This window comes from Mus caroli, chromosome 14 (assembly GCF_900094665.2).
Source record: "Mus caroli chromosome 14, CAROLI_EIJ_v1.1, whole genome shotgun sequence".
Lineage (NCBI taxonomy): Eukaryota > Metazoa > Chordata > Mammalia > Rodentia > Muridae > Mus > Mus caroli.
Genome location: NC_034583.1, coordinates 13,176,157 through 13,197,302, shown reverse-complemented (window position 1 = coordinate 13,197,302; position 21,146 = coordinate 13,176,157). Strand labels below are relative to the sequence as shown.

General features: G+C 42.7%; 1 protein-coding gene across 4 annotated transcripts in view; it reads left to right on the top strand.

Moving 5' to 3' along the window:
• Positions 1 to 21,146, top strand: part of Cfap70 (cilia and flagella associated protein 70) — a 60,426-nt gene that overhangs the window by 16,558 nt on the left and 22,722 nt on the right. For all 4 annotated transcript variants that reach the window (XM_021182103.2, XM_021182102.2, XM_021182104.2 and 1 more), the window contains exons 6-15: positions 575 to 754; positions 1,597 to 1,779; positions 4,762 to 4,856; positions 9,561 to 9,660; positions 12,097 to 12,231; positions 15,172 to 15,339; positions 15,480 to 15,560; positions 16,224 to 16,315; positions 19,474 to 19,534; positions 19,740 to 19,934. In XM_021182103.2, the coding sequence (XP_021037762.1) occupies positions 575 to 754; positions 1,597 to 1,779; positions 4,762 to 4,856; positions 9,561 to 9,660; positions 12,097 to 12,231; positions 15,172 to 15,339; positions 15,480 to 15,560; positions 16,224 to 16,315; positions 19,474 to 19,534; positions 19,740 to 19,934 (1,290 nt within the window). The remainder of the gene's footprint in view (positions 1 to 574; positions 755 to 1,596; positions 1,780 to 4,761; positions 4,857 to 9,560; positions 9,661 to 12,096; positions 12,232 to 15,171; positions 15,340 to 15,479; positions 15,561 to 16,223; positions 16,316 to 19,473; positions 19,535 to 19,739; positions 19,935 to 21,146) is intronic.

Genomic DNA, 21,146 nt, shown 5'->3' with positions numbered 1-21,146 from the left:
TAGGCTGGTGTATATAGTGAGTTCCAAGCCCACTAGTGCTACATAGTGAGGCCCTGTATGATAGCAATGATGATGATGATGAAGGTATAGAGATGATGGAGATGTAGATTGCTTATGTGTAAGGACCCAACTGCAAATTCCTAGAATCCATGGAAAGCCAGACATGAGCCTTCATATCCCAGTGGAAAGTGAAAACATATCCAAGGTTGCCCTTTAATCTTCACATGCTCACAGTAGTACATACATGCCTGAACACATATGCACACACCCCACATAATCATAAAGTACAGGCTAGCAAAATAAAAGCCCTCAATCCCATTTCACAAGTGCCTGCTAGGGACACCCAGTAGGGAGCCATCCAGTCCCTTCCCAGCTGTATTTGTGTTTGTGCTTTACCTCACTGTGAAATGACTCTAGTTCACTGCAAGATTCTCCAGTTCTTCTTTTGACTCTTCAACTTCTTTAGAAATAACTGGCATCATCTTGAGCAGTGGTAGAAGATAATAAAGAGAATGAAGACCCATGTCAACTTTCATAAACGTTGTTTATTTTATTATTTTATTTTATCTTATAGCAATGCAGTCTTGATGTGAAGGTGTTTGTGGCCGAGCCCTTATTGACCCCAGCCCAGGTCTCAGCGAGCAATCTACTGAAGGTCACACTGGAGGCGGCCTACTCTGTGCCCGAGTCCTTCATACCAGTAGGGCCTCAGCAGAACTACATGGTCGGTCTGCAGGTCCCGTCGGTCGGAGAGGTAAAGCCCTCCTTCCAGATGTGCACAAGGGCTCAAGCGAGCCTGCACTCAGGGCTGTGTTCCTCCCTGCCAAGACTGCATTCAAACTCACTCTACCAATGGCTAGGATTTATTTTAGGCTTAAAAACTAACATTTAGTTTTGTCTTACATTTATGCCTTCCTATTTCACATATATAGTACTCCTGCTACTGCCACAGCCTGAATGTCAATGTGCATAACACTGTCCCTGTGCCGGCAGGCGGCTTAGATGGGTTCCAGAGATGCCTGACTTTCATTTCTAAAACTGGAACGACGTGAGGAGAGTCTGGATGGTCGCTTTCCTATCCAGGACAACCCTGTAACTGCACATGGCAATCCACGCCTTGTTCTGCTCCCAACTTCAAGTTTCTACTGTCCCCCACCCCCACCCCCCACCCCCCCACCCCCGCTATGAGCTGTTGAGACGTAAGCCAAGAGCAAAGCTACTTACTGCTGAGCCTGATGCCCTGAGTTTGATCCCTTGGACCTACAGAGGGAGAGAAAACACCAGCTCCCAAACGGTCGTCTAACCTCCACACACATCTGTCTGTGCACACACATTTTCCTTACTTGTGCACACACACACACACAAGGAAACAAGTCAAATACTTTTAAAAAGAGTTATTTGCATTTTATCATCTTTTCTATCACCCACAGAGTTATACATTAGCACAAATAGAATAGGGGTCATGGGCCCCTATATATAGAACCAGATAATCATGAAAATAATACTCAGAATTCCACTGGGAAAAGCTCTAAGCAGACTTTTTATATATTTCAAAGCCCTCTCCAAGTGTCCTCACATCTGCATTTATTATTTTAGAAGGACTACACTATGATATTCAGGAATGGAAATCTGAAGCTTGGAGGGGAAAAAGAACCTGTTCCCCGGCCTAAAAAATGGCCCATTGCTAACATTCTAGCTCCAGGAGCTAGTAACATTCCTGAGGAATTCATTGTGGGGGGTCCCTATGAGGAAGAAGAAGGAGAACTCAACCACCCTGAGGTGAGAGAGACCTGTTTTTATGATAAATACAGTGTGTTAACAAATTATAAACCCTTTGTGAATCTGAAATTGATACACACACACACACACACACACACACACACACCTGTTCGTTTGTCAAAACTGGTTGCATGTCAAAACCGAATATCACTTAATTCTGCAAACAGAGTAATTTGTATTCAATTTTCTCTTAATATACATTTGTTTCTTTTTGAGTTGATAAGTATGTTATTCAGTTGTTACTATAATGAAATACCCAAGATAACCAACTTATAAAGAGAAAACGTTATTTTGGTTCACATTTGGAAATTTGACTCCACGATGGATGGCCCCTCTGTTTTGTATCCAAGGAGCCCGTCAGTAGGCTTCATTCCTAAAGACTCCATTCCTACCAGTGGTACTATTCTTGGGGCCTTTACCACAGAGGTTTGTGGGAGACAGTCAGCCTCCAAACTATAGCAAGAATAATGTAATTAGAAATTGATTACATAGTTAAAGTTAAGTGTACAGTGAAAGTCTCTCTCCCATGTATGCATCTTTGTCCTGATTCTTTTCCTACTTGGTACCTTAGTAGTTATTCTGCTGTGGTTCCTCCAAGATGCCTCGTGTACATACGGAAGAAGTGCAGTGACGTGAAGACTAAGAGACGGAACCTGTCTCTCAGTCCTGGGAAAGAGGGAAAGGGAGTTAGATTTCAGAAGGACTGGCTTACCAAACTAAAATACGTATTTAAAAGAAAACAGTCGAAAGTTCCTAAGTGACTACATTTATATAGTCTATTTGATGGGAAAATGCCTTTCCTTCCGATGATGACTCCAAAGGCGGTGAAATAACATTCACACACCATTATAGCAAAATTTACAGCTAATTTTTTTCTTGATGCTGGGGAGATGACTCAGTGGTTAAGAGCACTGGCTGCTCTTCCTAAAGACCCAGGTTCAATTCTCAGCACCCACGTGGGGGATCACAACCATCTATAACTCCAGTTCCTGTAGACCTGACACCCTCTTCTGCTTTCCCTGGCCACCAGACACACACACAGTGCACAGACATACATGCCGACAAAGCACCCACATACATTTAATAAAAAAAAAAAATTGTTGGGAGTGCGTGGGTGGGTGAGGGAACACCGTCACAGAAGCAGGGAGAGGGGTGGGATATAGGGGGCTTGGCACGGGGGTCCCGGAAAGGTGATAGATAACATTTGAAATGTAAGTAAAGAAAATATCCAAGAAAAAGAAAAAGAAAACAATGTTTTTTCTTTAGGGAATCCAGACTTTTGGTGAGTATTCAGTCACATTATTTTCAGAACTAGAACATATCAAGAAGCCACTCCTATTTTTTTGGTTTATTCCACAGTATGGTTTTTGTTTCTAGACAAGGTACAGAATATGCTTTCTCACATCAGGAGCAGGGAAATATGTCAGTTTTCCCTCGTGTATCAATAGACATTACTGCATTTTGATACTTCCCGTCATTTGTACAGCCATTATAGAGCTTGTCTTGTTTTACTTCATACTCTATATTGGGTATTTTTTTCACATCAGTACATAAAAATTTTTTCTTTCCTTTTTTTGTGGTTTCTATATTATATGACATTGAGTGGACATACTTTAATTCACTTACTTACTCCCTTACTGGTGGCAATCAAGATTTTTTTAGTTTAAGTTTTTCTTTTTATTTCAATATAGGGCATAGAAAATGATAGAAAAGTGATTGCAAATAATTCTTGTACTAGTGGACGAACATCAGGAGAAACATTCAGAAAAATAATTACTGAAATGAAGATTTTGAATTTATTTATTTATTTGTTTATTTATTTTGTTTATGTGAGTATGCTGTAGCTGTCTTCAGACACACCAGAAGAGGGCATTGGATCCCATTACAGATGGTTGTGAGCCACCATGTGGTTGCTGGGAACTGAACTCAGCCTCTGGAAGAACAGTCAGTGCTCTTAACCACTGAGCCATCTCTCAGCCCAGATTTTGGATTCTTTTCATTGAGTCTAAATAGCCAAACTCGTTATAAGGCTAACAATATATTAAAATTGATGGCATGTCTTTTTTCATCCTTTGTTTAGTGAATATTTGTAATTCCCATATATTAATATTTTATTTTATATATTTAGATCTATGCTATATTTTAGTTTACATAGTTGTTTCTCAGCCTTGACCACACTTTGTAAAGGTGCCAGCTGTGCTAGCACTTGCCTTCAATCTTGGCCCTCAGGAGGCAGAAGGTCTCTGGGTGTTTGAGTGCATCCTGGTCTACATAGTGAGTTCCAGGCCAACTGGGACTACATAGTGAGATCCTGCCTCAAAAAAACAAACTGAAAATAAAATCTGTAAAGGTTTTTTTTTTTTTCCTTTAAAAAGTGGAACTGAATCTCCACATTTGCCTAGGTTGGCCTTGAACTCATCTTCCTGCCTCAGCCTCCTCAGAACTAGGGTGACAGAGATGCACTGCTGTGTGCGGCCCCTGAAAATGTTTTTAAGATGGTGACAATGGTTTGTTGGTTTCGTTTCCTACAAAATATTCTGATCCAAGCAACTCAGAGAGGAGGGGAGTGCTCAGCTCACAGAATCCAGGATGCGGTTTGTCATGCCAGGGACGCTACAGGTGTCCTGAGAGAGCTGGTCACATCCCATCTGTAGTCACAAGCAATGGATTCATGCACACAGTCTCCTGCCCAGCTCCTTTCAAGACTCCACTAAAAATGAATGAATAAGTGACACGCTGTCACTCTCTCGGAGATCTTTTTTTTTTAAAGCTCCTCCGTGGTTTTAATGTACATCCTGAATTGAGAATCACTGACTGAGGTTATGTGATAAACACTTGGCGTTCAGCAGTCATTGCATCAGTAGGTTCTCTCATAGACAGAAGCAGTTAGTTGCAGTGGGCGTCATATACAGGAATGCTCACAGACTGACAGAATGCAACCGGCACACAGGGAACAGAAACTTCCATCTTATTATTTCACAGGACAGGGAATTTAGGAACCAAGCCGAATGCACGAAGAAGAGGATTGTCTGGGATTTGGAAAGCCGCTGCTTCCTCCATCCTTTTGCCGTGGCAAGGTGGGAACAGCAAAGGACTGCCCCCAACCACCTGGGTCCCCGGGGGTCAGGGAGGGGACTTCTTTCTTCAGCCTGTTTACATTTGAGTTGAGGTCGTTTGAAACTTTCTCTTCCACTCTGTCTGCATCCGCTTGACATTTTGTTTATCTGCTGATAGCAGAAGCCCTAGTGATGGAGACTTCGCCAAGGTGAGCATTTCTTTTCCACTCACATAAAATAATTCTAGAACTGATTTGCACAGCCTTTGCTCTACCTCATTGGTCAAGATTGCTAGAGTGCGTGCTTGCGTGCGTTGCTGCCATATGTCTCTGCGGCCTATGCACTATGTTCATGGGCAGCAGAGAGATGAGGCAGGAAAACCATGGAGACATGCAGCTGGTATTGGGTCAAACTTCAGGAGTTGTTTATTTTTAGTTTATTTAAGCACAACATAATCTGGTGAGAACTATTCTTGTGAAGATCAACTCAGTCCCCATGTGCACAGCAAAGCATTACCTAAATCTCTCTGAGGAGCAAAGCAAGCAGAATATAGATCAAACGTGACTGCATTGAAACTGTTAAGTACCTGTGACACCTTCCATAGAGACAGGTTCTACAGATTGACTAAGAAAAACAAATTTACAAGAAGGGTCTGGTGCTGGCTCTGGATTTTGAAGAGGCCACTAGACTAGAAAACGTGTCCTTTCCAGCCTTCTGGCAAAAAAAAAAAAAAAAAACCCAAAACCAAATCAAACCAAAACACACTTTGCACTCCTTCCCTTGGAACCTACTTAACACGCCAGGTCCCCTTAGCGCATGCCCATGGGCACAAAGTTCTGTATGGCCCCTGAGCTTGGCTGGAGAGCTGTCCCAGCAGTTAAGAGCACTTGTTACTCTTGCAGAGTGCCCAGGTTTGATTCCTAGCATCCATATGGTAGCCCACAGCCTTCTGTAATTTTAGTCCCAGGGAATACAAGGAGGCCATCTTCTGACCCTTGCAGACACTGGGCATGCGTGTGGCATACATACATACATGCAAGCAAAACACTCAAATGTGCAAGGTTAAATCCAAAGGGATTGCTGGAGCCCTGGCTTGCCCCAGAAAGTGGTCAAAGGGAGCGTGTGTGGGTTCAGAAGCGCCCATGCTGGTGGTTTAGATGTTACTGGGTTTTGTCTGCCCTGCCCCACACGCCCTCCAAGAACCTTCCAGTAAACTAAAAACCTCTGTCTATATCTTATGGGTCATCTCTAGATGAAATCGATGCTAGAAAATACATTGTTTTAGTTGGATACATTGTCACCCAGCCCAAATTAGCATATCATTACTAAGGAGAGACAGGAGGCTTGGTACTCTACAAATGACTGTAGAGTCATATCTGTCTCTGCTTCAGGAAGCTGGTTACAGATGAGGAACCAAGGACTGTCAATGTGCCTGCCATCACAGGCCCCGGCTCTGGCTTTTAAAAACATTTTCCCCCAGAATCGTTTAATACTTATTAACAATAATAAAAAGAGTTGGGCTGGTATTTCAGAGGTGCACTTCTGGTTTCCCTGCCTGGTCATGTTGATGGATTTGATTTTCCTGAGGATAAACTGGTGCTCATATTAGTTTGAGCGCACACTTGTCCATTAGATCACTTAAGAATAAGGCAAGGGTGTAATTGTTTTAATTTATGAGATGTTTGGGTGTTTTCCTCATGATCTATGGATTTGAATCTGTGACTCAGTACTTCGTTTCTCTGTAACGTTTAGCGCTTCTTATCTGCTCATTAATGCACATGTACAGCCTTTCTCCACAGGTCAGGGCTGCTGGCTGGTTTTCTATCTGAGAAAAACCATTATTTCTCCTTTTGCAGGATAGCCGTAGTGAGCACAGGGAGGATTTTGACTGGGTATGAGACTCACTAGTGAACACGTTTGGTGGGGGTAACAACACAGTAGAAGCTTTGGGAGTGCAGGGCCTGCCTTGCGTCCAGGGTCCATGGCTGGGGATAACTTGACCCCACAGACATCACGGATGACACTTGCTTCTGAGTTACCATACCTTCAATTTCATCTGCATCAAATTTTGTGAAGCCCCATTTCCTCATGTGTAGGATCAAAGGACAACCTGTTGGGGGTCTATTTTCTTCCACCATGAGGGCCCTTTGAGCCACTGGCACTCTTTAATGTTGGCATCTGGGTGTTATCGTTGAGGAAATAGGAATTCAAGGATTAGGGTTTTTTTTTGTGTGAGGTTTGGCCCTGATCTGTTCAGGAGCCAGATACAGTGAGTATTTGTTGTAGCCATGCCTCAGGCCCCTGGGTAATGTCTTCTCTTGCCTGTCGTCTTTGTGCTAACCTAAGAGCACCTCTCAGGATGGGACTCTGTTCTGCTGCTCTCAGCTGACGTCTGTGCTTCTGCTGGAGTCCTGTTGCTGTGGCTGCAGGTTTGGGGGTGGGAATGGCTCTGTGTGTTTTAGTGGCTTTGAATCCTTAGCCTGTTGTTCTCAGAAGGGTTCATAGTTCTTCTTGCCTCCTTTCCAAACTTTTGTGAGGTAGGGAAACTGGGCAGAGGTAGAATTGTGTAGCTGACTGTCTTCTCAGAACACAAAGCTCTGGTAGCTTCCCGTAAAGATCAAGCCTTTCTTACAAAGGACACTCCAAACTGTGGACACCTTTAATCCCAGCACTGGGGATGCAGAGGTAGAACTTAAGTCTGTGAGTCTGAGGCCAGCCTGGACTACAGGGTTCCAGGTCAGCCAGGGCTACATAGTGAGACCCTGCCTCAAACAAACCAACCCTGGTGAGTGTTGCAAGCCGTTTACTTTCCACCCCTCCTTGAAGCGGGAGGTGTTTCTCCCGCATGGCGCCTGCATTTAGAACAGGTATCACTTATATCCCGGTGCCCTGGAATTTTTTAAGTCTTAGTCTCAAACAATTTGTAAAATTTGCAATTGATGTTTGTTTGTTTGTTTTCCTGGTACTGTACTAGTCTTTGCTATCAGTAAAGTGGATCTCATCTCTGATCCACCTCTCCAAATTTCAGGTCACAATTTTCCCTTTACCTCAACTCTCTAATGGAGCTAAGGGGAAAAAGTTCAATTTTCAATTTGACCAGCTTTTTTCTTGCTGTAAGTACAGCAAAGACACTTTATAGCTATGTCTGAGCTGGAAGTCCACTCAACCACAGTAAAAACAAACATGTTTGCCAACTTTGGGATAATTCACTCGACATTTATTTATTTATTTATTTATTTATGATTTATTTATTTATTATCTATAAGTACACTGTAGCTGTCTTCAGACACACCAGAAGAGGGCATTAGATCTCCATTACAGATGGTTGTGAGCCACCGTGTGGTTGCTGGGAACTGATCTCAGGACCCCTGGAAGAGCAGTTTGTGCTTTTAACCACTGAGCCATCTCTCCAGCACCATAGACATGACATTTATAGTTCAAAGAATTCAAACATTTTTATATCACTTACTTAATGCTAAAATGCTAAAATACTCACCCAGAGCATCTTCAGGAAGAAAAAAGGTTGATTTGTGCATCATGGTGGGAAGTTAGGAGCTGAGACAGCTGATGGTGCCAGGGAGCAGAGGCAGGTGAAGGCTTATTCAGTTAGAGACCTCAGCTCTCCAAGTGCCACCAACCACATTCAGTCAGTGTGGGTCTTCCTTGTGCAGTTAAACCTGTCTAGAAACATCCTAGGGAATATATCCAGGGTTGGTAAATATAAGTCCTGCCAACTTGACGAGATTAACCATTACAATTCTCAGTGTGTTAGCCTCCAGCTTCTGTCTGGCAGTGTTAAGATTAAAGGCTTGCACCACCTCCTCAAACCTCCCCAGTGGATTGTTTGGTTTTGAAGCAGCGTCTTGCTGTATCCCAGACTGGCCTGGAACTCGCTGTGTAGCCCTCAAACTTGTGGTCCTCTTGCATTAGCCTCTCATTTTAAAAAAGAATTTTTTTATAAAGCTATGAACCTAAGAAGGTTTTTAAAAAATGAACTCCCTGGGCTGGAGAGGTGGCTCAGCTCTTATGATAAGCACTGTCTCTGCTTCTAGGGGACACTTGCTCAGTTCTGCCACCCACATCAGACAGCACTGTCTCTGCTTCCAGGGGACACTTGCTCAGTTCTGCCACCCACATCAGACAGCTTGTGACTGCCAGGATCTCCAGTTCTAGGTCATCCAATGCCACCCGCAGGCACTGCACTGACATACACATAACCCACACAGAGACATGCACATACACATGATTCAAAATAATAATTTAAAAAAAATCAGTAACGTGGCCAGGCATGGTGGTGGACATCTATAATTCAGGTTCTCAGGAACTTGAAATAGAAGGGTTCTAAGTTTGAAACCAAACTGGGCTATACTAGTGAGACTGTCTCACAAGCAAACATAAAGCCATCTGCCTAATAAGACCGATATTCACTGCCTCTTTGTTCTTGTCTCTGTCTCTCTCTCACATGCTTGCACACGTGTGCATGCACACGAGAGTGCATGCACACACACACACACACACATCACATGTATTCCATTACTTTCTAGGCAATAAATTTTATTTTTAGTACTCACTTTGAACTGAAACCAGGACTAGACAAGCACCCACTTGACCAACTGAGCCATGTTCCCAGATCATTTTACTCATAATTTCCTAAAACAGAAGAGCATTCCTTTTAAGCTCTACCGTTTACATTTGCAGACAGTGCTGATAGATTTTAATTTGCAGTTTCCAGAAGCGAATTGCTGATTGCCGACTCTGGCCTGTGGAGATCACAAGAGTGCCTTTGGTCGTTATGCCGAAAGCCAAACCAGGCAAACTTGAGAAGGTAAACATGTGGCTCCCTAAAATAAAATGGGTGTGGTGGCTTCTGCCTGCGGTTCCCAGCACTGGGAGACCGAGACAAGGATCATTTTTCGATCCGGAGTTGGAGAGGAGCCTAGACAACAGAGAAAGCCTTCCCCTCAAGTTTTTAAAATTAGAAGTGACCTATCAAATCAAGTCTGTTTTTCTGTGTCTCTGTGTCTCTGTGTCTAATCCAATCTTATGTGGCTGTTTCCCCTCATGCGACCCATTTGTGGTTCTTTGTCAAGGACTGTCTTAGTGTGTGTACTGATAGCTCCTTTCCCAGGGAAATCAGGATGACTGGCCACTGAAGTTCCTGTGGCTCACAAATACTTGTTCAAGCCTTATTTTCAGATACTTCCCCTGCCCCTGTATTACATCTTACCATAGGTACCATAAGAAATACTCATTTTTATCTAGGTCAAAATGAGTGATACAGTTCAATCTAGTTAACTTAGACTTACCTACAAAAGATGTTAGACTGCTCGTTAAGTAATAGGATTCATAGATAGACCACAATTTTGGAAAGACAAGATTTTTGTGAGCCTGGAACATGTGCTGTATCATTTTTTCCTGTCTCTGTCTCATCCTTACTCCATGTGTGTAAATTCCGTGAGGGTAGGGGTCACTCAGTAGTCTGCTTTTATAGTCTGCACAAACCTAGCATGACACACAACTCCTAGCAGGCCCTTATCAAGCATCTAAGTTATTTAATTTGGTTTTGAAAAGGCTTTTTTTTTTTTTCTGTAACAAAAATGTTGCCACCATAACAAACAAAAGGCACCCTTATTCACTACTGGTCAGGGTGGAAACTCATCCCTTAAAAACTAAAAATAGATCTCGCATGTCATAGCTGTACCACTTCTGAGTATTTGCCCAAAAGAGTCCAAGTCAACACATCCCAGAGATGCTGGCCCATTGGTGTTTTTATTACTGCACAGTTCACAGCAGCAAAGCATTCATTCAGAGGAATGGCTTTAAAGATGTGAGATTCTCTTTTGGTACCATGATCATTTTAAATGGCAGTCTACTGAATGACCCTCGTGGAATTTATACACAAGGAGTAATAAAGAGACTTATACAGGAAAAAACGATACAGGCTCATGAAACTCTGTCTCTCCCTGCTCTTTAACTCAGAGCTTCCCCCTTGGGCTAGACTAGCTAGCTGGCCTGCTCTGGGATCTCCTGCCCCAGCCAACCCAACACCAGTGTTGGGATTCCAGTGGGTTGCTCCCCATGATCAGCATTTATGGGTGTGCTGGGGTCCAGATTTCTGTCCTCACACATGTGGGGCAACCACTGTGTCCCCTGAGCCATCCCCCAAAGAGTTTTTTTTTTTAATTAATTTATTATATGCAAGTACACTGTAGCGATTTTCAGACACACCAGAAGAGGGCATCATTCTTATTACAGATGGTTGTGAGCCAACATGTGGTTTCTGGGATTTGAATTTAGGACCACCAGAAGAGCAGTCAGTGCTCTTAACCGCCGAGCCATCTCTCCAGCCCCCCAAAGAGTTTTTAAATAAGGAAACCCCACTCTAAAACAGAATGGTTATACCAGCATGTAACCATTTCCTTCTTTTATTACAATATATATATGGTTAACATTCTTTAGATATCAAAGCCATGAAATGTTATGATGGAAACAAAGGATGTTTTTCATCTCGCATCTAACAGTTATTACAGCAGGCAAATTTAAAGAGATTACTTTTAAGCTTGGAATTTTTGTTTTCTCTAAAATTTGATTTTCCATTAACATATTTTATGGCAAAATGACATTAGAATGTGTTTGTTGGCAAGCACTTTATCTTTGCAGTGAAAGTTTGGATGGAATTGGGTCTTGCAAATACAAGGCAGCCTTGTTTGTGGTCCTTAGTTGGCGGCAGGAGTTGCTGACTAAGGAAAGTGCTCTTTGGAACCCGGATACAAAAAGAGGCCCTTTCTCAGCAAAGCATGACCTATCAGCTAAGAAAATATGCCAAAACATGCTGGTCAGAAGCCATAAGAAGGCTCTGGAAGGTTCCGAACTCTGAAATAAAATACAGTCCGAGCCAGACCATTTGATTATCTTAAATTCTGTTATCTTTGTTTACAAAATTTTACTTTTCTCCTAAGAAGTGATCTGCTGAAATGGACTTTTTGGTGGAGTATTTATAATATCAATTCAGTCGAATATATGTTGACTTGGCTACAGCCTTTACCTTATTAACCCTGCTAATATGTGTGACCTCGGTGGTTGTTAAACCCACTCTAGAAATAACACCAGGTCCTAAAGTGTCTGTCGCTGAGCAAAGACACACAGCTACTTGCTTAACAGAGCTTGTTTCTAGATCAAATCCAAGATCTCCGAGTCTGCACTCTACACCATACGCCCCTCTGCTCTGTAGCTGTAACAACTCTTGCTCATGTTCCCTTAGATCGATGATGAAAACCAGCTTTCCTTTCATGGTGTGGCTTACATCAACATGGTCCCACTCCTGTATCCAGGAGTGAAGAAGATAAGAGGGGCTTTTCATGTGTACCCCTACCTGGACGGGACAGTCTTTGAAAAGGTAAGACGTTGCGTGATCTTAATTTATCGCCATATGTGTATTTGATTGCATCTTTACCACTCAGGTCTTTGCAGGTCTTTCTAGTGACATCTAGAAGCACTTAGTATGCGGCATTCCCCACTGTGTACTGTAAAGAGAGGTTTCTCTCATTAAGGCTGAGAGAAGCAGTTGTCTTTGGGTTATAGACATACATGTTCAGACGTCATTTCAGTTCTATGTCAATTTAGTTCCTTTATGACCTCCCCAGGCATTGGTTGCAAACTGCATTTTTTTAATATAGGCAGAGTTTCTTGTATGTAGCTCAGGCTGTTCTTGAACTTACAACTTTTCTGCCTCTGCCTCCCAAGTGCTTGGGATTATAGGTCATGCTCATGTTTTGTTTTGGTTTTGTTTTTTTTTTTGTTTTTTGTTTTTTTGGAGACAGAGTCCCACTGTGCCACCCTGGCTGTCCCAGAACTTGATCAAACTGGCCTCAAACTTAGAGATCCATCTGCCTCCAAACTTCTAGGATTAAAGGTGTACATCACCAGGGCCCACCATGGTAATGTGATGATGATGATGGTGATGATGATGGTGGTGGTGGTGGTGGTGGTGGTGGTGGTGAGTGCTCTGTTTGCCTGTACACCTACATGCCAGAAGAGGGCATCAGATCCCTTTACAGATAGTCATGAACCATCATGTGGTTGCTGAGAATTGAAGTCAGGACCTCTGGAAGAGCAGTTAACTCTTAAGTTCTTAACTGCTGAACCATGTCACCAGACCCTAACTTATTATTTTGACTTGTGTTGGCAAGAAGCTCAGAGGGTAGAGGTACTGTCAGGCAGGCCTGACAGCCTCAGTTTGATCCCCAGATCCCACCAGATAACAGGGAAGCACTTCTCTGAAGAATTGTCTGCTTGCTTCCATAACAGACACACACACACACACACACACACACACACACAATACAATTAAAGTAATTTATTTCTCTTTTTATTACTTAAAACAATCCTTAAATTTGAATACATTTGACCATATTCTTTTCCTCCCCCAAGTCCTTCCAGATCCTCTCCCTGTCCCCTGCCTACCCAACTTTAAGTTCTTTCTCAAAGACAAAACAACACAGCAAAAGCCAGAAACAACAAGGAAACAAAATAAAACAACATCCAAACAGAAAAACAAAACAAGCCCACCAAACTGTAACTAAATAAAAGCACACAAGAAACGGTGACCTCCATTGTAGTTGGCCAAGTAGTCCTGGACATGAAACTTGAGCTGGAGTGGCTGGCATATGACAGCTCAGTTGTTAACCCTCACTCTAGTGGCCAGGTGTTCACTCGCTCACTCACTCATTCATTCATTCGTTTAAAAAATATGACAAAACAAAATATAATAAGATAAAACAAAAGCTATCACATCCAAGTTGGAAGGATAAATCAACAGAAGGAAAAAAGCACAATTGAAGAAGGCACAGGTATCAGAGTCTCATTTGATCACACACTTAGGAGTCCCATAAAAACACTAACTAGTCATTATGTATATATGTGTGTGTTTATCTATATATGTATCTGTTTGTATGCGTGCACTGAGACATGGTGCAGACCCATGCAGGCCCTGTGCATGCTGCCTCAGTCTCTGTGAGCTCATATGAGCTTTACTCAAGTCGCTTTTGAGGGCCTGGTTTTCTTGGTGTGCCATCACCTCTGGCTCTTACATATAATATACTCTTTGTGCCTCCTCTTCTGCCAGGTTCCCTGAGCCCCGAGGAGAGGGATTTGATGGAGACTTCTCATTTAGGGCTGAGCATACCAAGGTCTCTCACTCTCTGTGTAATGGCTGACTGAGGGTCTCTGCATTTGTTCTCATCTTCTGCAGGAGGAACTTCTCTGACGATGGCTGTGCAAGGCACTGATCCACGAGGAGAGCAGAGTGTCCTTAGAGCCACTTTATCACTATGCTTTTAGGGGTTTCCCCTTTCTGTTTTTAGATCAGTATTATTTGTTTTTACCCTAGGTCCTGGGCTATCTAGTCTCTAGTTCTTGGTCACCAAGCAGTGCCAGGTATAGGTTTTATCTCAGGGAGTGGCCTTACGTCCAATCAGTTGTTGGTTGGTTACTCCCACAAGCTTTGTGTCAGCATTGCCTTAGTATATCTTGCAGGCATTACACCATTGTAGATCAAAGGGGTTTAAGTTACTTTAATGATAAATTCCTATAAATCTGATATGTATGTATGTATGTATGTATGGTTATTTTCTAGATAGGGTTACTCTGTGTAACTTTGGCTGGCCTGGAACTCTCTCTGTAGACCAGGTTGGCCTTGAACTCAGAGATTTGCCTGCCTCTGCCTTCCAAGTGCTGGGAATAAAGGCATGTGCCACTACTGACCAGTTGATTTCTATTTTAAAAGAAGAGTGTGCTACTCACTTGGTATGCAAATGAATGGTGGATCTTCCATAACTTTATTATCAAAAAAATAACTGTTCTTGCAATGATTGCGTAATGCATTTTTATTGTTAAATTTTACAGGGGGTTACTTTCCCCTAGAAAACATGACAAAAATCAGCTGTGATTTGAACTATACATACGAAGGTTTTATCACTCACTTTAAGCTTACCTTATTCTTCCAGTTATATTTAATAGTAGCACTTAGACAAATATTGTTTCTTGTATATAAATGAGCTATTTTACTTGAGGTAATTCAGAATTATGTTTCGAGGAGGAAACCTTTCTGATGCCTACAGCTGTGCTAGCAGAATCAAGTGCAGCTGCCACATTGCATACCAGGCAGGCAGCTCATTTCCAGTGGTGACTCTATGTGCTCTGTAAGGGAGGGGCCCAGCGAGGGTCGTCAGGGCTCTGTGCTGGCTGATGAAAGGATCTGAGACGCTGTCCCCCTGTGGGGCAGGCCTCTTACCTATAACTCAGTCATTGTTCACTTGCTTTGCTTGCTTCTTTTCAGACCAAGTGCTTGTTCAGCTTATTCAGGGACACTGGGCACCATTTGGTCCAAAATAATAAAGCCGGGGGACTTAATTCTCCACTGTCCAAACCCCTCTCCAAGAATCTGAAAGAAGAGAAACCAGGGAAAGACAAGGACCCAGAAGGACGGCCTCGGCTTGGAGAGCTGGTAGGCTGGAGACCGTATGTACAGACGTTTGCACTCATTTCCTGTCTGGGACATTGTAGTGATGTATTTTGTGTCTTATTGTCCCCACTACTATGAAGGCCATGAAACAATCCACACTCTGAGGTTTCTTTTTGTTTCAGCAAGCGCCTAGTATAAAATCACAGAGCTCAGACACCCCTTTGGAAAGTGAAGCCCCCCTGAGCCACAACCTTGAAGGACAGGTAAGTACCTTCATCATTTCAGAAACTAAACTCTCGCAGACTCTCACTGAGTAACACAGCTTCCTTGGAAAATGCTAGAGGTGAGACTTGAGTTACCGCACGTGCTTGGTTAGGAGTAATCTACGACCTTGGGCAAGCTTCTTCACTGAGACCTCAAAGTGAGTTTGCACTAGACGGTGGTTAAGCTCCTTCCAGAATTAAACTGGTTTGATTTTGTTTTGTTTTTCTGTGCAGAGGAAAGAGTGACATGCATTTAAAATAGTTCCAATAGAGGTATGAATGAGTTTACCAGGCATGGTGGTGTGCACTGAGGAGGCAAGAGGACCTCTGTGAGTTCAAGGCCCTGGTTCACATAGAGAGTGCCAGGCCAACCAAGGCTACATAATAAAACCTTGTCTCAAAAAAGAAAATAAGTACAATTTTTAAAAAAGTATGTTCAATGGGAGTCAGTAGAGTAGAAATTTCCAAGAACAGCTATGGAAACGCTTTCTTCAATGAGCTAACCACTATTGCTACAATTCCTTTCGAATTATTGTCCCATGTAAAATATTTGAACCACAGTTTCATACTTTTACTCAGTGTATTGTAAGTAGTATCTGATGTTACTACAAATATTTCATTGCTGCCTTTTTATGAGATTAACAAGTAATCATGTCTTTGCAGCAATATATAGAAGCGGGAACATACATCGTCTTGGAGATCCAGCTGGACAAAGCCCTGGTTCCAAAGCGGATGCCGGAGGAACTGGCCAGAAGGTGCAGGGCGCTTATTCTCCTGTTTGGTACTGTTTAGGAATGAAGAAGAGGCCACTCATTTTTTCCCCATAATGTAATTTCCCTGTCCTAAGCAACAGTATTGTTGTCTCTGTTACAGATAGAGTTCACTCCGGTATTGTTTCTTCATTGGGAATGTCATTACATTTTTTTTTTGACATGAGCAAGAAAGTATAAAACACGCAAATTCCCACTGTCTGGAAGTATTTTCACACTGTGCTGTCTGTCTGGGAGTTGCTTTAAGGCCATAGACGACACGTTCAAGCGCATGCATCACATATCCACACATGGAGTTCTTGAAAACTGTGTTAACTGCACTATCACTTTGTTTATGTGTTACTATTTCAGCAGCAATCTAACTTTGTTGGTATATAATGTTCCAAAGTGTTCTCATATCTTTTTTAAAAATCTCTGTATTTATTTATTTATTTTCTTAGTAGGTCTTGCTAAAGGTTTGCCATTTTTTTGTTGTTTTTAATTTTGTTTGTTTATTTGTTTGGGTTTTCAAGATAAGGGTTTTGTGTGTGTGTGTGTGTGTGTGTGTGTGTGTGTGTGTGTGTGTGTGTAGGCCTGGCTGTCCTGAAACTCACTCTATAGGCCAAACTGGCTTCAAACTCATAGAGATATACCTTTCCTGCCTCCTGAGTCCTGGGATTAAAGGTGTGCACCACCACTGCCCAGCAATGTCATTTTATGAGTATTTTGCCTGTATGCATGTGTAGTGTGTGCATGTGTGTGTGTGTGTGTTTGCATTGTAAACTAATATATGTACATGTGTGTATGGGCATACACATTCATGTGTGTGCTGTGTGTTTGTGCTGTACATGTCTGTATGCACATGTGTGTGTATGTGTACTTACTCATGTACATGTGTGGAGGCCAGAGAGCAGCCTTCTTCAATCACTTTCACCTTGTTTTTTTTTTTAAGTTTTAATTGTTACTGTGGTGGTGGTAGTGTGTGTACACTCCATGTTGCATGTATGGTCAGATTACAGCTCTGTAGAGTTGGCGTCCTTGTTCCCCCTTTACCTAGGCCTAGGGATGGAACTTAGGTTTCAACTTTGCAAATGCCTTTATCCCCGAGTCATCTCCATGACTCACCTTAGTGTTTTTGAGATGGATTTTTTTTTCACTCAACATGGAACTTCACATTTTAACTAAACTGCTCCCATGCCCACCCCTCCGCCTGCAGGTGAGTCATGCCCCGACACCTGGCTTTTGTATGGTGGTGCTTCTACATATGAGATGGGACTCAAACTCGGGTCTTCTGGCTTGCACAGTAAACACTCTTCGCCACTGAACCGTGTCCCCAGCTCATTAATTGAGCACTATAATATGGTTACATTAGAATGAAGGTCAGCCCATAGGACCCCTCTGCTCTGAAACTACCAGTGGAACTTCATCACACCCTGAGTAAGGTCCTTACGAAGGCCCATACCACCCTCCAGTCCAACCATACTACGATCTTTGCTTTTCCTCACATGTAAAACTCATTTTTTGTTATTCTTGTTTGTTTTGCTTTTTTTTGTAGAACATAATTTTAGAATATTCAACTGTTAACATTCAACAAACAGAATAATTATTTTAAGATATATTTCATTGTTATGTCTCCCTTTTCATTTCTGATTTTATTAATTTGGATAGTTTGTTTTGCTTTTGAGACAGAGTCTCACTATGTAGGCCAGGCTGCCCTTGAACTCACAGTGCCTCCTGAGTGCTGGGATTAAAGGCATTTGCCAAATACTAAGCTTGCATCTGCAGCAAGCTTTACGCTAGCGGCTGCTTTGCCTGACATAACCCTCTCTTGAACCTCACATGACTTTCCCTTTCTCTTCCCTTGGGCCTTTGCCCAGATGCCCTCAGTGAAGCCTTCCCTGGTGAAGCCTGAGCTCCAACACAGCTCTGTCTCCCCACATCATTTCCTCTGGCACATGCTACTACCATATTTACGTTAATAGTTTTCTTTCCCTACCAGAATGTAAACCCCGTGAAGACAAGAGTCTTGTGTTGTTTATTTAGCTCCATCCCCAGGCCCAGAAAAGCTCCTGATAGACAGTAGGAACTCACCATATATTTTGAAAAAATTAATAATATTATTTTCAGAGAGGATGGTAGGAGGCTAACAAAGCTGGAAGGAGATACTTAGTTACACATCATTCCAAGTCTTTAAAATCTTTACTATTGTCTATTAGGATAAATAAGGTTAAAGTTACTAATCACTAACAGTCCTATACAATTATTTAGGTCCTATCAAAGGAAAGTTAAACTTGCCCAATTGAGGATCTCAAGGTCGTACCAAAGTTTTGGATAGGATTCTGAATCTAAGGGACGGGAGCTGCCGAACTCATCCCTTGGAGATAGAAGAACGAGGTTCTTTCTTGTGCTTTATTCTNCTTTGTTTTTTTTTTGAGACGAGGGCTGGAGAAGCCCAGACTGACCTCAAACTTGCCATATGGATGAAGCTAACCTTAAACTCCTGGTTCTCCTGCTTCCATCTTCCAAGTGCAGGGTCACAGTGCACAGCACCATGCCTGGTCCTCCTTGTAGATTCATTTAAGATTCCCTAGAAAGAAAAGGTAAGGATCTTGGCATGTATTGCTTTATAGAGAAAAGCTATAGAGAGATGAGGCTGGAGAGATGGCTAAGTGACTAAGAGCACTGGCTGCTCTTCCAGAGGTCCTGAGTTCAATTCCCAGCAACCACATGATGGCTCACAACCATCTGTAATGGGATCTGATGCCCTCAGCTACAGTGTACTCCTATAAATAAAAATAAATAAATCTTAAAAACAAAATAAACAAAAACAAAACCATGTTTCATCCTAGGTGGAAAGAAAGCTTAGTTTTCCAAGTCTGTGGACTTCGGAAACACACGGATACCCATTATTTTCTAACCCTTAGTCCAGAGCCAATACTTAAAAAAAAAAAAAGTGTGAGGATAAAGCCAGTCCCAAATCAGTACCGTCTCATATACTGTCCTAGGGTTCAGATCTAGGGTTTTATGTGAGAAAACTCAAATCCTCCAATGCAGTAGGGAGATAGACCTCAGATCTCCCCCACACAGACTCTGGGGAGATAGGAAAGAACACAGGCCTGCAGATAATCAAGCTTTTGTTGTGTTTGTTCCTTTTCCTGATACAGGGTCAAGGAAATGATACCCCCGAGGCCACCTCTCACCCGACGGACAGGGGGCGCTCAGAAGGCAGGTGTTAATGCCAGGGCGAAACTTGGGTAACAATGCATTTGAAGGCAACACAAGCTCTTCAGTGTGGCTTCCTGAGGTGCAACCAAGTGTGTGTGTGTGTGTGTGTGTGTGTGTGTGTGTGTGTGTGTGTGTGTGGTGCTAACCTGGTTGGGGACTTTTAGTCCACGATCTGTTCACTGCTGGTCCTTGGTTGTTTTCTCAGGCTGTGAGTGACTACCACACGCAGATCAAGAGCATTTCTAGAGCCATTCTCAACGAATACTACCGCATGTTTGGCAAGCAAGGGCCTAAACTGGAGAGTGACGTAGACAGCGAGACCATGGAGGAGCGGAAGTGCCAGCTCAACTATGAGCTCAATTGCTCTGGAAAGTACTTTGCTTTCAAAGAACAGCTCAAGGTGGAGCATGCATTTCTTTAAGTATTCTATCAGCCGGTGGCACACCCCTCCCCCCGACACACACACACACACACACACACACACACACACACACACGCTCAGTAATTTCAGCTTGGCTAGGTGCTCTGGGACAGAATGTCAGAAAGTGATCTGCTCCTGCAGTCTCGGATGCTATGTGTTTATTCCAAATGAGAGCCTGTGAGACCCAATCCTCACTTGAGGCTGGGCTGGACTTGAGAGCAAACTCCACCCCCTCCACTAGCAGAGGTTATGTTCTTGGCACTATAGCTGATTTTCCCCATCCCTCACTCAAGCCCCTTTGTCTGCAGAGTGAGAGTGGAGAACCGGTGCTGCACATCTGTAATCCCAGCTCCCAGCAGGTGAAGGGTCAGGAGTTCAAGGCCAGCCTTGGCTACATAACAAGTCTGAGGCGAGCCTGGGTTCTGGGCTATGATGAGATCTTGTCCAAACAAAAACAAACAAACAAACAAACAAAATAATTCTGGTCTTTTAAAATGGTAATGGCTAGTATTTATGTTCAGAACTTTTTTTTAGTTTTGGGGATGAGTTATTTTTGAGCAGTAAGAAGTAATATCACATGGGATTATTATGATTATTGATATGATGGTGTTTAGTATATAACCTGACTTAGTGAGGGGAAAAGAAACTGCAGCTGTCAGGCCATACCCAACATACTGATTCTCCCTATATCTATGGTGTATGTGTTCTAAGATCCCCAGTAGATGTTCAGAACTGTGAATAAGCAGCTAGAGAGATAGCTCAGCAGTTAAGAACACTGGCTGTTCTTCCAGAGAACTAAGCACTCTCTTGGAGGCTCACAGTCATCTGTAACTATAATCTCAGGGAATCTGATAACCTCTTCTGACCTCTCTGGGCATCAGGCATACATGCGCACAGACATATATGCAGGCAAAGTATCTATACACATAAAATAGAAATACATAAATGGCTTTAAGCTGTGGATAATACTGAAGCTTGTATACTTTTCCCTGCGTATGTGCCTATGATTTTTTTTTCACTCAAAGGAAGCACTTTATGGCTTCTATTTGGTGTATCCAAACTGGCATCATTCATCGCTGGTGCTTTGGTGTCTTTATTCTGTTCAGTAGGGACTATTGAACACACATGATATGGAACCTTGGCTGTCAGTCTGATAACTTGTCTATTGAGTGCTTAGTGCTTGGTATCCTA